This window comes from Engystomops pustulosus, chromosome 1 (assembly GCF_040894005.1).
Source record: "Engystomops pustulosus chromosome 1, aEngPut4.maternal, whole genome shotgun sequence".
NCBI lineage: Eukaryota > Metazoa > Chordata > Amphibia > Anura > Leptodactylidae > Engystomops > Engystomops pustulosus.
Window position 1 is genome coordinate 157,521,828 of NC_092411.1, and position 15,435 is coordinate 157,537,262.

The 15,435-nt window shown below is 42.3% G+C and overlaps 1 protein-coding gene across 2 annotated transcripts in view; it reads left to right on the top strand.

Annotated features, from left to right (window-relative positions):
* Positions 1-15,435, top strand: part of DOT1L (DOT1 like histone lysine methyltransferase) — a 113,522-nt gene that overhangs the window by 33,247 nt on the left and 64,840 nt on the right. For both annotated transcript variants that reach the window (XM_072112841.1, XM_072112846.1), the window contains exons 2-5: positions 204-247; positions 2,494-2,568; positions 9,650-9,713; positions 13,549-13,777. In XM_072112841.1, coding sequence (XP_071968942.1) covers positions 204-247; positions 2,494-2,568; positions 9,650-9,713; positions 13,549-13,777 — 412 coding nt within the window. The remainder of the gene's footprint in view (positions 1-203; positions 248-2,493; positions 2,569-9,649; positions 9,714-13,548; positions 13,778-15,435) is intronic.

Consider the following 15,435-nt stretch of genomic DNA (forward strand, 5'->3'; position numbering starts at 1 on the left):
ATTGTGAGCAGCCTCATTGGGGACAGGGACTGATTTGCCAAGCTCTGTGCAGCGCTGCGTAATCTGTGTTCTATATAAATAAAGAATTATTATTTTATTATTAGCCTTGATATGTCTTCATATACGTAGCATTTTTGGAATTTGATTGCTTGCAATATATCTCTGTATTCTCTCTTTTTATATATATTTTTTTCCATCTGCAGGATAAGCATCATGATGCGGCACACGAAATTATTGAAACCATCCGGTAAGTTGAAGATTTATTTCATTTAGCTTAATGGTTTATTTGTAGAAGTTATTTTAAGATACCTTGCAAGACGCATGTTTTAGTATTACTATATATTACAGGGGGCTGGTGGCTATATCCTACTGGGGTATGGCTGGCTATATACTACAGGGGACTGGCTGGCTATATACTACAGGGGACTGGCTGGCTATATACTACAGGGGACTGGCTGGCTGGCTATATACTACAGGGGACTGGCTGGCTGGCTATATACTACAGGGGACTGGCTGGCTGGCTATATACTACAGGGGACTGGCTGGCTGGCTATATACTACAGGGGACTGGCTGGCTGGCTATATACTACAGGGGACTGGCTGGCTGGCTATATACTACAGGGGACTGGCTGGCTGGCTATATACTACAGGGGACTGGCTGGCTGGCTATATACTACAGGGGACTGGCTGGCTGGCTATATACTACAGGGGACTGGCTGGCTGGCTATATACTACAGGGGACTGGCTGGCTGGCTATATACTACAGGGGACTGGCTGGCTGGCTATATACCACAGGGGACTGGCTGGCTGGCTATATACTACAGGGGACTGGCTGGCTGGCTATATACTACAGGGGACTGGCTGGCTGGCTATATACCACAGGGGACTGGCTGGCTGGCTATATACTACAGGGGACTGGCTGGCTATATACTACAGGGGACTGGCTGGCTATATACTACAGGGGACTGGCTGGCTGGCTATATACTACGGGGGGGGCTGGCTGGCCGTATACTACAGGGGGGGGCTGGCTGGCCGTATACTACAGGGGGGGGGCTGGCTGGCCGTATACTACAGGGGGGGGGCTGGCTGGCCGTATACTACAGGGGGGGGGCTGGCTGGCCGTATACTACAGGGGGGGGGCTGGCTGGCTGGCCGTATACTAACGGGGGGGGGGGGGGGGGCGGTTGGCTGGTCGTATACTACGGGGGGGGGGGCTGGCTGGCCGTATACTACAGGGGTTTTTGCTGGTTCAATTGGGTACCTTGGCCTATATTCGGCTCTGCATATACTCAAGTATATACAGTATATTTGATCCAAACACAGTTGGCACTACACAATGTTAAAATAGCCTCTTGCCTTATCTGGAGGGCTTTGTTTGTCTCACATGTGCCCCTGTTCTGCTGTCCTGTACAAAACATAATGCTGGGGTGGGTGGAGGGGGTGGAAGTATGTGTAACTTGTAGGCAGCACCCCACTATACAATGGCTGCAATAAATAGTATGCTGAACGAGCTGCTTGTAAGTACAACACAGTCAGGTACCCCTGTATAGTGGCCAACTATGTCAGACATAGGTGACATTTTATGTAATCTCTACTGATGACTAGATCCCTTTTGCAGCACAATTGTTGAAAAGAAAATGACAAAGTAGCCTCCTTGACTGTATATTTTGTCACTTATGTAGTAGAGGCACAGATAATCAAACTGTGTTCCCTCCATGCACAGGTGTTATAGATTCTAGCTGCCCATCTGATGCTGGGCATTATGGGATTGCCAGCTTAAACAGAACCTGTCGGGCAAATTAACCCCCAAAAATAAATATATCAGGGCCTAAAGCTGTATGCAAATGACCTGAGAGTGGTCCAATAAATCATTATCATATTCAAGCTGTCTAGCTTATTCATTAGTGGGAGGCACAGCCACACCCTCAGTGCTTGATTGACAGCCTGTATAATGATGTGACACTCTGTCTTCTATGTGCTTCCTGGTGCTGGCGGCCACGCCCCCTGCAGCCTGTGTGTGTGTTTAACTGCTCCAGGATGCAGCCATGAGTATAGCAGAACATGTCAGGTACTCGTGTAGCTGATGTCTGTGTCTCTCGCATGTGTATAGGAAGAGCGAACATGCCAGCAGGTAAAACACAGGCACTAGCAATACTTTACTACACATTACACACAGACATGAGCATGGGGTGGAGAGGGTAGGGGTAACGGGGGTGACATCACTGTCTCTCCATGTGACTAGCCTCATTAACATAATGAAGAAAAGATGATTTTGGAATGATTGATGTATGAATTGAAGAGATAAAGGCTGAGATGGAATCCTTGTGACCTTCTCCAGCAGGTACTGGTGACAGAAATAGTTAAGCAGTCGATTTTTGCAATTAGTCCGTTGGAATGGTCTCAATGGTTGTTATTGTTGTAAAATTAAAATGTTGGTAATTAAGTACTTAATTTTGTTTTTTTTTTTCTCCTCTGGTTTTATGAATCTGCTAGGTGGGTATGTGAGGAGATCCCTGACTTGAAGTTGGCAATGGAGAACTATGTTCTCATAGACTATGACACAAAAAGGTCAGTATGTAATTTCTAGTTGTTTGTCACTTTTGAGGAATAAGTGAATATAATTGCGCCTGAATCCTTTAACATTTCCCTGCCAGAAGGTTCTTGAAATTTTGTTGTGTTGGCCAGAGCAATTTTTACAATTTTGACGTGTACAAATAAAACCAAAATTGCAGTGACTCAGATGGTAAAAAAATTTGCCCCACACACAATATACACTCACCGGTCACTTTATTAGGTACACCATGCTAGTAACGGGTTGGACCCCCTTTTGCCTCCAGAACTGCCTCAATTCTTCGTGGCATAGATTCAACTGGAAGCATTCCTCAGAGATTTTGGTCCATATTGACATGATGGCATCACACAGTTGCCGCAGATTTGTCGGCTGCACATCCATGATGCGAATCTCCCGTTCCACCACATCCCAAAGATGCTCTATTGTATTGAGATCTGGTGACTGTGGAGGCCATTTGAGTACAGTGAACTCATTGTCATGTTCAAGAAACCAGTCTGAGATAATTCCAGCTTTATGACATGGCGCATTATCCTGCTGAAAGTAGCCATCAGATGTTGGGTACATTGTGGTCAAAGGGATGGACATGGTCAGCAACAATACTCAGGTAGGCTGTGGTGTTGCAACAATGCTCAATTGGTACCAAGGGGCCCAAAGAGTGCCAAGAAAATATTCCCCACACCATGACACCACCACCACCAGCCTGAACCGTTGATACAAGGCAGGATGGATCCATGCTTTCATGTTGTTGACGCCAAATTCTGACCCTACCATCCAAATGTCGCAGCAGAAATCGAGACTCATCAGACCAGGCAACGTTTTTCCAATCTTCTACTGTCCAATTTCGATGAGCTTGTGCAAACTGTAGCCTCAGTTTCCTGTTCTTAGCTGAAAGGAGTGGCACCCGGTGTGGTCTTCTGCTGCTGTAGCCCATCTGCCTCAAAGTTCAACGTACTGTGCGTTCAGAGATGCTCTTCTGCCTACCTTGGTTGTAACGGGTGGCGATTTGAGTCACTGTTGCCTTTCTATCAGCTCGAACCAGTCTGCCCATTCTCCTCTGGCATCAACAAGGCATTTCCGCCCACAGAACTGCCGCTCACTGGATGTTTTTTCTTTTTCGGACCATTCTTTGTAAACCCTAGAGATGGTTGTGCGTGAAAATCCCAGTAGATCAGCATTTTCTGAAATACTCAGACCAGCCCCTCTGGTACCAACAACCATGCCATGTTCAAAGGCACTCAAATCACCTTTCTTTCCTATCCTGATGCTCGGTTTGAACTGCAGGAGATTGTCTTGACCATGTCTACATGCCAAAATGCACTGCGTTGCCGCCATGTGATTGGCTGATTAGAAATTAAGTGTTAACGAGCAGTTGGACAGGTGTAGCTAATAAAGTGGCCGGTGAGTGTAATTTGCTTCACATTTTCCTAAATGTAATAAATGAAGATGTGTAGAGTTCATAGATACCTCATTGTCGTATGTTCACATGAATAAATCCCTGAAATGGAAATAACTAAAAATAGTCTTTTCATCTACAAATTATAAGATAAGAACCAGCAAAATATAGCAATAAAATAGATTACAAAACATACATTTTTACAAAAACTAAGCAGATGTTTAACTTATTTTTACTTGGCTATTGGTGCACAAAGTGAGACCTCCCTGCTGACCTTCTCATAGCCCGCTTGCTGCCGATCCTGTCGTCTAGGGGGGTTGGGCTCCCAGTAAAGGTATTTGGACCAGTCTGTTTATGATCAGGGTCTCTGGGTATACTTTTATACGGGCTGTTCCAGGCAACCATAGCCGATGAGGCAGAACTGGGACCCTTCCTCCCACCAGTCTCTGTAAGTGGGTGTCGGTGGGTGGTTCTATGCACAATTATACTGTGAACACCAGGTTTAGTATCCTTTTGCCTTTCCCAGGAAAAAGACCAGGGGTCTAAGGGGGAAACCTGAAAAAGCAGAGTAAAGCGGCTAAGAAATGGAACCTGTGCTTTCAGCCTGAATCTTACTAAAAAGATGTATAAAATTTGTATTGATAACTTCATGAGGGAAACAAAAGAGGCTCTTTCATGGATAAGTTTAAATCCTTCATAGAAGAGAAAGTAGTTTTTTTCATCTAGCAGCTACCACCATTAAACACTAACTAGTTTCGTAGCTAATGAAAAGCCCTGACAAATGCATCTCGGAGTGCGCTTGGGCTCACTGCAGAGGGGCGGTGATATGAAGAAGTGTTTTCCCGGAAAATAATCCTGCACCAAGGAAACCTTCCTTTCATTCCTTCAAAAATATCAAGGATTTGTTTGAAGACCAAGGGAAGCCGGGCCACTGGAGCTACCCAAAAGGGAAAGGGTTCCTTTTCTCCACCCCTTCCGACCTAACCAGAAGCAAGAAACAATGACGCCACACTCTGGGGGAGACTCCTAGACTTAAGGGATCAGTGGCTAGAATAAACATCAAATTGCTGGGTTCTGGACATTGTGAATCATGGATACAAAATAGAGTGTGAGTGGTTGCCACATATCTGTTAAAAGGGGGGGGGAGAACTCAGTCCTCTGCTTCCTATCTTTTAATATGGCAGGAAGTAGTCATTCCAGTCCCTCAGTGGGTAGTAGAAACTTAGTTTTTCCTGGTCCTATTTCTGGTAAAGAAACTAAATGGGTCAAACAGTCTAACCATTTTAAAACTTCTCAACAAGTCTGTCGCCTGCAGGCGGTTTCAAATGGTATCGGTAAGATCTGCTACAAAACTCTTTCACAAAGAGGCCTCTGTGTGTACTATATACCTAAAGGCGCTTATTACTACGTCCCTATACACCCATCATTATAAAAGTTCCTAAGATTTTCGGTCCTGTCTACAGGGGGTCTCATTCTACACTTCTAGTTCCGTGCACTCCCCTTCGGATTATCCAAAGCCCCAAGAAGCTGTTACCAAGGTTATGGTAATCTAGACAACTTGCTTATTATAGGTAGGGACAATCTAGACATAATCTAGAGAACTTGTCAAACTTGGGCTGGCTAGTTAATTCATAGAAATCAGGCATGACTCTCAAAAAGTTCTTGGGGGTCCTTCTAAATTCCCCTTGACAAATATCTTTTGACAGACGAGAGAGATCCACAGCAGGACCCACATACAGCTCTCAAGGTCAGAGGAGCTATGAAGACTTTGGGTGTACTAACCAAATATATTCCATCGGTCATACGCAAGTCTTCCAACAATGGATCCCAAAATCATGGAACAGAAGACCCGGTGGCCTAGACCAGTGATTTTCAACCTTTTTTGAGCCGCGGCACACTTTTTATACTTAGAAAATCCTGGGGCACACCACCAACCAAAATAGCACAAAATGACACTAAAACAGTCATAAAAGGCCTCCCTTTACTAATAAAAACCTCTAGCGGCCTCCCTTTACTAATCAAAAGCCCCTAGCGGCCTCCCTTTACTAATTAAGAGCCCCTAGCGGCCTCCCTTTACTAATTAAGAGCCCCTAGCGGCCTCCCTTTACTAATTAAGAGCCCCTAGCGGCCTCCCTTTACTAATTAAGAGCCCCTAGCGGCCTCCCTTTACTAATTAAAAGGCCCTAGAGGCCTCCTTTGCTAATTAAAAGGCCCTAGAGGCCCCCCTTTGCTAATTAAAAGGCCCTAGCGGCCCCCCTTTGCTAATTAAAAGGCCCTAGCGGCCCCCCTTTGCTAGTTAAAAGGCCCTAGCGGCCCCCCTTTGCTAGTTAAAAGGCCCTAGCGGCCCCCCTTTGCTAGTTAAAAGGCCCTAGCGGCCCGCCTTTGCTAATTAAAAGGCCCTAGCGGCCCGCCTTTGCTAATTAAAAGGCCCTAGCGGCCCGCCTTATACAAATAATAACCTTATATACTTACCCTTGATGTCTTCTTCCACGTACCCTCACTCCTAATCGCGTCAGTCACGTGACATGGGCCGCGCGGTGCAGGAGCTACAGAAGATGGGCGGATCGCCAACGCGGGGCTTGTTGGTAAGTATGGGGGCAGAAACACGGGGGCACGGCGGCAGCGATACACAGGGGCTCCCCACGGCACACTCAACCTGTGGCACACAGGTTGAAAATCACTGGCCTAGACAAAAAGATCATTATTTCCACAGCAGTGAAAAGGGATTTTCAGTGACCGCTGGGGGAAAGGAAACCTAAGGAGGGGTGTATTCTGGAAAAACGTAACATGCTTTATGATCCAAATGGACTCAAGTAAGTCAGCTTGGGGAGCTGTCTTTCCTCATCACCTTGACGAGGGATCCTGGTCAGAAAATCTGTCCACGAAAACCTCAAACTTCAGGGAGCTCCGGCTTTCTGGGAAGCCCTACTCCACTTACCTAGCCCATCAATACCTCCTAATTTTGTCCGACAACCCTACGACAGTGTCTTATCTAAAAAGACGGGGGCACAAGAGCTCCTTCTATAGTGTCTGTCCTAAAAATAATTCTCTTGGGCCGAAGAAAACGTCAATCACCATATCAACTACCCACTTTAAATGCATGAAGAACAAAGAAGCTTACTTTCTCGAGGAGGGAAGTGCACCTGAAGGAATGGTGCCTTAGTCGGGTAACTTTCCACTTTCAGACGCTATGGGGTTCTATTTCAGACCTATTTGCCACCAAAGAGAACGCAAAGTGTCCAACATTACTTCTCTCTGTAATCACTAGAGACAAATAAAAACACTTGGATGCCTTCTCGCACCCATACGACATGCCTCTTCTGAAAAAGATATATCTGGGAAGGGCAAGAGCAATCCTGGTCTGCCCAAATTGGCCATGAGCTGGTATCGACTCTAAAACAATATTTCTCCAAAATCTGATCATCCAACATCCAGATCCAGGAAGACAACTGTTGTCTGCTTGGAACGGGAGTCTGAATATCTAAGCTCCCAGGAACTTTCCGTCGTTATCATCAAAAACCTAAAGGCAAGTAGAAAACCGGTTACATTTGCAATTTACTACACAATTTGGAAAAAGTTTACCTCTTTGTAAAGACAAGCCACCATTACAGGCTAACCCTAATATTTTGCAGGTCCTTGAATTCTTTCAGGTGGGACTAGAATTTGGCCCCTCTGCCAGCACACTAAAAGTTCAGGACTCTGCTCTCAGCGCCTTGGACTGTCCACTTATTGAACACAAGTGGGTTAGGAGGTTCGTTTTTGCTGCCTCCAGAATTAAACCCCAGGTCCTCAAGAAGGTTCCTTCCTGGGATCTCGCACTCGTACTAAATGCCTTAACTAAAGAACCATTTGAACAGATTGAAAAAACTAATATCAGGAACTTAACCTTGAAAAATACCCTGTTGGTAGCCATTACCTCGGCCAGAAGATTGGGGGAACTACAGGTTATCTCAATAAAAGAAACTTATATGCATATTCTCAATGACAGGATAATATTTACCTTGGATTCAAATTTTGTCCCAACCGACAAAGAATGGGAATGGCACTTGCTTGGATGTAAGGTGCGTAGTTACTACAGGCTTCTGAATCTTTCAATTTGAGGGTAAAAATACAGTGAAGGTGGTGTCAAAAGCGACTATTGCTTGTTGGCTGAAAATGGCGATTTCCTCTTGCTATGGACTACAAGGCATATCAATTCCTTCTAATCTAAAAGTTTGTTCCACTCGTGCTTTAGGCGCGTCTTGGGTTGAAAGAATAGGGGCATTGTTGGAACAGATCTGCAAGGCTGCTACATTTTGTCTTTACACTATAAAAAGAAACAGAACTGTGATCCAAAATTCTTAATATTCTGTGCAATACATTAGGTAACTAAAGATTGGCTGGGGCGGAGAATTTTAATAAGAATGTATAAGTAATGGAGAGCTGTGCAAAATAAAAAAAAATATTCAGAAATGGGTGCATGTGTTTTTCTTGTTACATTTACTTTTTGAACAAGTTCTTGGTAATATGTAGCTACATTAGGCAAAGAGGAACTAATGTTCGTTACATAATTTATGTAGTAAAAACCCAATTAATCTGAGAGCAAGTGTGCGCTTATTATTCTGGGTAGGAGAGGGTTAACAATAACATGAACATTAGATAATTTGGCTACAGATAAAGTTAATATTTTACCTGTGATAAGGTCCTCTGTGCACCCTGCTCCAAGGTTCTTCCTGAAGCCATCTAAGAAGCTAGAGAGGGAAACAATTAAGAGGGCTATAACTTTGGATGCTCTCCTAAGCAGGAAACAGGAGGAGTGAGCACTGCTCATAATGAAAAATATTCAAATGATCCAGCTCTTTTTTATGAAAAAATTCTTGCTTCTTTATTAAATCATATAAAATCGATCAGCACATAGTGGTATCCACAAACAGCTACGCGTTTCGAGTAAAAAAAACTCTTCATCATGACAAAAAAGTGCTGGATCGTTTGAATCTTTTTCATTGTCTGCAAAAACCTGCAGACAGAGTGTATCCTTTTGCACTTTCAAGAGGACGGGGAGGATCACCAAATGCTCACAGGTGTAAGGATTTCCTTCAAAACACACTTGCCGCATGGACTTTTCTTTTGTATTCTGAGCGCTGCTCATCTCTCCCTTCGCCATAGAAAAGCGACCAGCCAGTGCCGCACTGCAAAATGGGAAATGTCCTATGTGTCTCTGTGCACTGTCACGGTGCGGTGAGGCAATGTGTGCTTACCGCACCGTGACCTGGTATCAATGGAGACCAATATCTGTCAGCATTACGTTCATCTGAATAAGCCCTAGGATTGTATTTTAAGCTGTCAGGGAACCAGCGATATTTACTGTTAAAGTGCGGTTGGGAGTGATTTTAATATATAAAAATCACACACAATTTTGTCACTTAAAATGTCAATATCTCTGACCTCTAGAAACACAGTTCTAGATTCATATGAAAGAGGAGATTCCCTGATATTCTAGGTACAAGGGAAACCAAATTATGGCTCCAAAAATCAAGGATGTATCTCAAACGTTCTTGGCCATAGTGGTACCACCCTGTGAGGACATATGAAATACCTTGATGGCGAAGGAGGCAACATATATGTGGGCATAGAGCTTGTTACCTGTCTCATTTTGCTACGGTTTTCACTACTGCTAGAATTGAATTTCTTTTCTTTTCTTTTAGCTTTGAGAGCATGCAGCGGCTGTGTGAGAAGTATAACCGAGCCATAGACAGCATACACCAGCTGGTAAGGCTGTTCTCTTTTGCCCTTATTGCATTTAACCTTTGGGGTTTAATTTTCCATAATGTATTACTTTGAAGAACATCTGCTTACGTTTATGTTGCTGTTAGTTGACAGGCACTGTGGGACTATGGAGAGTCAGTATTTAGAAATGGTGGCATGGTTTGAGGCAGATTCATGTTCAAAATTAACAAAATGGTGTGAAGGTTAAGAATTTGTGAAGTATAAAGAAAACTATATGTGTCTTTGTAAAGCTTAACACAAATATGTATTCACCTTTCCTTAGTCAATCATGTGTTTGGAGTATTTCTATACCAGATTTGCACATCTAGAGATTGAACTTGACATTTTGCGATTAGGAATAAGCAAAATTTCCAGTAGATTGTTTGGAGAATTTTTGTGAAATGCAATTTTTAAGTTGTGCCATAGACTGTGGAATTTAGGTCGGAACTTTAGCTGGGCCATTTTAACACATGAATATGCTTGGATGTAGCTGTTTCTATGTTTAGATTTGTTGCTCTATCTATTCTCCCATCAACTTAGCTTCTCAGCATCTGCTGAAGCAGAGCTTCCCCACATCAAGATGCTACCACCACCACCACCATTTTTGGGACTCTGTTTCTCTAATTAAGGCTTTCCTTGTTTAGCCTCAGTTAAGGTGGATGGCCATGTCTTTAAAGGTTTGCTTTAGTAGATATCCCATACTCCTACCTTTTTTTATGAAAGATGGTTTGAATAGTGCTCTGGGACCTGTTTAAGAAGTTGCTGGGATTTTTTTGTTTGTTTTTCTTCCCCCCTAATGCCACCCACAGATCCCTATGCACCCATTTAGTTTGCAAAATCTCCTATTAGTTTTTCCCTCTGTGCCCGCAACAATAAAAAAAAAAAAATCTTTGACTTCACTGTGTATGTGCCATATATATGGTTTTTCCACAATAAAGCTAGCATATACTGCTCCGGGCTTCATGAAGCACCAAAGAGGATTCCAGTATCAAACTCCTCACTAGATAAGTATAAAGTGTTTTTGTATTTTGTTTAATATGCATCCATGGAGGGAGTTCTAACAGGTTGATTTGGGACACTAAACCACAGTTCCACAAGGATCCATGGGTGGTTAAGTGTTTCATATTAGGCTGATAGGTTCTCCTTAAAGGGGTTTTCCCACGAAACAAGTTAGGCCCTACCCATCAGTGATGAGACCAACATAGATCACCAGAACAGGGGGTCAGATGGGGTCCAAAGTACCTCTCCTGTGGATAGGGCTGAACTATGTTTTGTGGGAAAACCCTTTAAAGGACATCTACCACCAGGATAAAAGACTGCATGCAAATGAGCCTGAGTGGCTCCAGGCTACATTAACACCTATGGAGCCTAGAGACCCTCAAGCGCACTTGCATACAGTCCTTCATCCTGATAGTAGGTGCCTTTTAAGTCTCTTAATAGTGACCTATAACGGCAGAATCTCCTTATGATGTACAGTCCCAACCCATACCATGTTTGTATAAACCAGTCCTATACAACAAATTTTAAGATTTACTTGGATAACTACTTTTACTTAATGTGTGTGTGTTTATACATCTCCAATGCTTAAGAAGTCTGGTGCTACTAGTTGTTACCTGTAACTGGGTGTCTGTTTTAGCATATCCATCTATGTGGTAAGCCTGACAAAACTTGTATAATTTGTGTTTAGACAAGAGCCTCAAGGCATGGAAGTATAACAAGCACCGAAAAGCGAAAAAGCAGGATGCCATTTTAATGCCAAGGCCCTTTTTCGTTTTTGCGTTTCCATTTTGTACTCCCCACCTTCAAAAATCTATAACTTTTTTTTTTTATTTTTCCATGTAAAGAGCCATGTGAGGGCTTGTTTTTTGCATTTAAAAATTGCACTTTATAGTGACAGTATTTACTGTATATACTCGAGTATAAGCTGACCCAAGTTTAAGCCGAGGCCCCTAATTTTACCACAAAAACCTGGTAAAACCTATATATATATATATTATATATATATTATTATTTTTTTACTCGAGTATAAGCTGAGTTTGGGTTTTCGGCACATTTTTTTGTTCTGAAAAACTAGGCTTATACTCGAGTATATATGGTAATACTGCGACTTTCACTGTGAAAACCAAATGACATGGCTACTTCATTCTTTGCGATCATGGGTATATAATATTTAATTCAGTGTACGAAGCTGTGGGTGGTGTCATTTGTTTGTGACTTTTGATGACGTTTTCAATGCTATGATTTGTCATTTGTCAGTTTGTACGGCCTTTTGATCACTTTTTGTTGAATATTTTTCAAAATGGCAGAAAAGTGGTATTTTCGCCTATGAACGCTGTTTTCCGTTGCGGGGTTAAGCTCCGGGTATGACTGTTATTATATTTTGATAGATCAGTCATTTTGGGACGTGGCGAAACTGAACATGTTTAGGATTTTTACTGTTTATTTATAACAGTTTAAGGGAAAGGGAGGGTGATTTAGATTTTTTTTTTTTTAAATGTATTTTTTCTTACTATATTTAAGACCCCTAGGATATTTCAACCGTAGGCTCTTTAATCCTATCATATACTGCCATACTACTGTATGGAAGTATAAAGGAATTTTTTTCATAGTTCATTACAATGTGAAAATCGATCATTGTAATGGATAGGTTAAAACCAGACAGCCTCACAGCCTCGGTGGAGTTTGTTGCATGTTGTAGCAAGACCCCACCGCTTCATCAGACCCGAGGCTGTCTGGTTTCTGAAGATTTGTTACATTGAGCCAGTGGCTCATTGTAATGAATACTGTGCAAAAATTACATATACTGCAATACAGTAGTATTGCAATATACTAATATTGCAGTTTATGGTAGGAACGATCAGATCATCTAGGGTTAATGTAGCTTAGAGGGTCTAAAAAGCAGTAAAAAAAAAGTTTCAAAAATAATTCTAAAAAAAGTAGGTATAATGGAAAATAGCACCCAAATGTCTGAAATGCGACTTTTACACCATTTTACATCACATAAAAATGAAATAAAAGGTGATCAAAATGTTGCACTAACCTCAAAATGGTAGTAATGAAAACGTCAGCTCATTTCGCAAAAAATGACAGCTAACACAGATTTGTACTCCAAAGAATGAAAAAGTTATTAGCGTCAGAAGATGGCATTTTTTTTCTTTCTCGTACACATTTGTTTAATTTTTGAAAATGTATTAAAACACAGTAAAACCTGTATAAATTTGGTATCACTGTGATCATACCGAATCAAAGAATAATGTAGAGGTGTTATTTGGAGAGTACGGTGAAAGCCGTAAAACTAAGCCCACAAGAACGTGACGGGAACATGTTTGTTTTTTCCAATTTTTCCACATTTGGAATTTTTTTCCAGCTTCCCAGTACACAGCATGGAATAATAATGTGACAGAGAAGTAAAATTTGTTACGCACAAAATAAGGCCTCACACAGCTCTGTACACGGAAAAAAGTTATGGATTTTTGAAGGTGGAGAGCGAGAAATGAGCGTAAAAACCCTGCGTACTTAAGGGGTTAATAAAGAAATAAGCTTTTACTATAAAAACTCTTTGGCAATGTGCACACTGTTTTCTATAGGGACATGGGGGAGCAATTAAAGGGGCCCTGATGACCGTTTCCTTTAAGTTTAATGGTGAAAACTTGATGACTGGTTCCCTTTTGAGGATGTTCCAGAATAAGTACTACACTCTTTGTTCATTATTAAGTAAACAAATACTTGACGTTTTTTTCATTTTGTTATAAGGCAGTCTTATGTGTTCTGCATCTTTTATTTCTCTATAAGCAGATGGATTATAGTCAGATACTAATGAATTGTTCTTTCTGAGCAGTGGAAAGGCACAACTCAGCCCATGAAGTTGAACACTCGCCCGTCCACAGGTCTCCTTCGCCACATTTTACAGCAAGTCTACAACCACTCAGTAACTGATCCAGAGAAGCTTAATAACTATGAGCCTTTCTCCCCGGAAGTATATGGTGAAACGTCGTTTGATCTGGTGGCCCAAATGATAGATGAAATCAAAATGACTGAGGATGATCTTTTTGTTGATCTTGGCAGTGGTGAGTGACATTGTCCTATATACAGTACATACAAGAGTAAATACAGACCAAAAACCCCCCCAAAAAAACTACAATATAACAATGAAAGAATAGATATCCCAAATACTATAACATGTCAGATAACTGTTCTAAATGCTATCTGTTATAATGTTACTATATATATATTGTATTTAGAACAGTTCTCGTACAGACGGTTTAGTGGTGACCTCAGTTCATCACATGACTGTTGATTATTACCTTAAAAGGATGATATACTGTTTTGTATGTAAGGCTGTATGTGGACATACTTACCATGGTACGTGTTCACATAGTTTCTTATGTGTACTCTTGTACTTTTTTTGATGCTGTTTAAACAAGATTTTTCCAATTATTTTTTGTTTTGCCTGCACACACACTCTTTGTTATCGTATATACTTGTGTATAAGCCTTTATTATTTTCTTTTAAACTTTTAAAAAAAAATGTAATTCTTTTTCAGACTCCCTAGGGTACTTCAACCCCAGGTTGTCTGATCGATCCTATTATACTGCCATACTTCAGTATATGAGGATTTTCCTCCTCATTCATTGCAATGTACTGATAGGTTAAAACAAGTAAATTTAGGGTAAAAGTTAGGGGATTTTCTTGAGCCAGGCGCCAGAAGAGTGTGTGCACAAGTAGGGAAACAGTGTCACTTTGGAAGTATTGAGGTGGAGTTGCAGCGTCAGGCCCCGGAGCTGGACCGTGGTCCAGGTGAGACATGGCGACCAGGGAAAGGCAAAAAACGGGGTCAAATAGATAGACGCGCTACATCCAAATAAGAGTGATAAGGGTTTTTATTAGTATCAAGACAACTCGTTTCGACACCGTAACGGCGTCTTCATCAGGTCTAAAAGCTGCGGGGGGGGGGGGGGGTGTTGTCTGGGTGGGTGGCAGAGCTGTGCTGCCTAATGTCCAGCCCTAGCGTCCAGGTGCCGCAGATGAGGAGTGCTGCGTGATGGCACAAACTCGGGAGATAGAGGCGCAGGTGGTGTGGAGCTGCGTGCTGGCACAGACGAGGGAGGACAGCATATCCCGAGCCTGTGCTATCACGCAGCGCTCCTCATCCGCGGCACCTGGACGCGCCCCCCATATTGGCTGGCATTCCTATTAATTCCTGAAGATGATGATGGCTTTCAAGTGGATCTATTTGTTTCCGAACACTCTCAGTATATAGAAAGTCCCGCAAGAAATGGTTGGCTGTGGCACTGAAATTTAAGTCTGCTGAAAAAACAACAGACTCTGCTTATACACGAGTGACGAGAGGCCCACTTTTTGCAAAAAAAGTAGTCTTATGGTCAGCAGGATTTAGCACTGCCAGACCCTCCTGACCACTGTAATGAAGATCTGGTGAAGTGCTGATAATGCATTTCACTTGATCTCCATGAAGGAGGGACCTGCGCACTGCTCTGCGCTTCTGGCAGCACCCTCGGCTTACACTGGAGTCAATTTTCCCACTTTTTTTGTTTTAAAATTGAGTACCCCGGGACACTCTGGTCGGCTTATACTCGAGTATATAAGGTATGTAAGTTTATTGTTAATACAACGAGTAGGGGCATGGAGGGGCTGCTTGGGCATTTCAGAGTATATACAATATATTGTTATGAGTTGTCCTGTATTGGGTCACCTTGATTTTATTTTT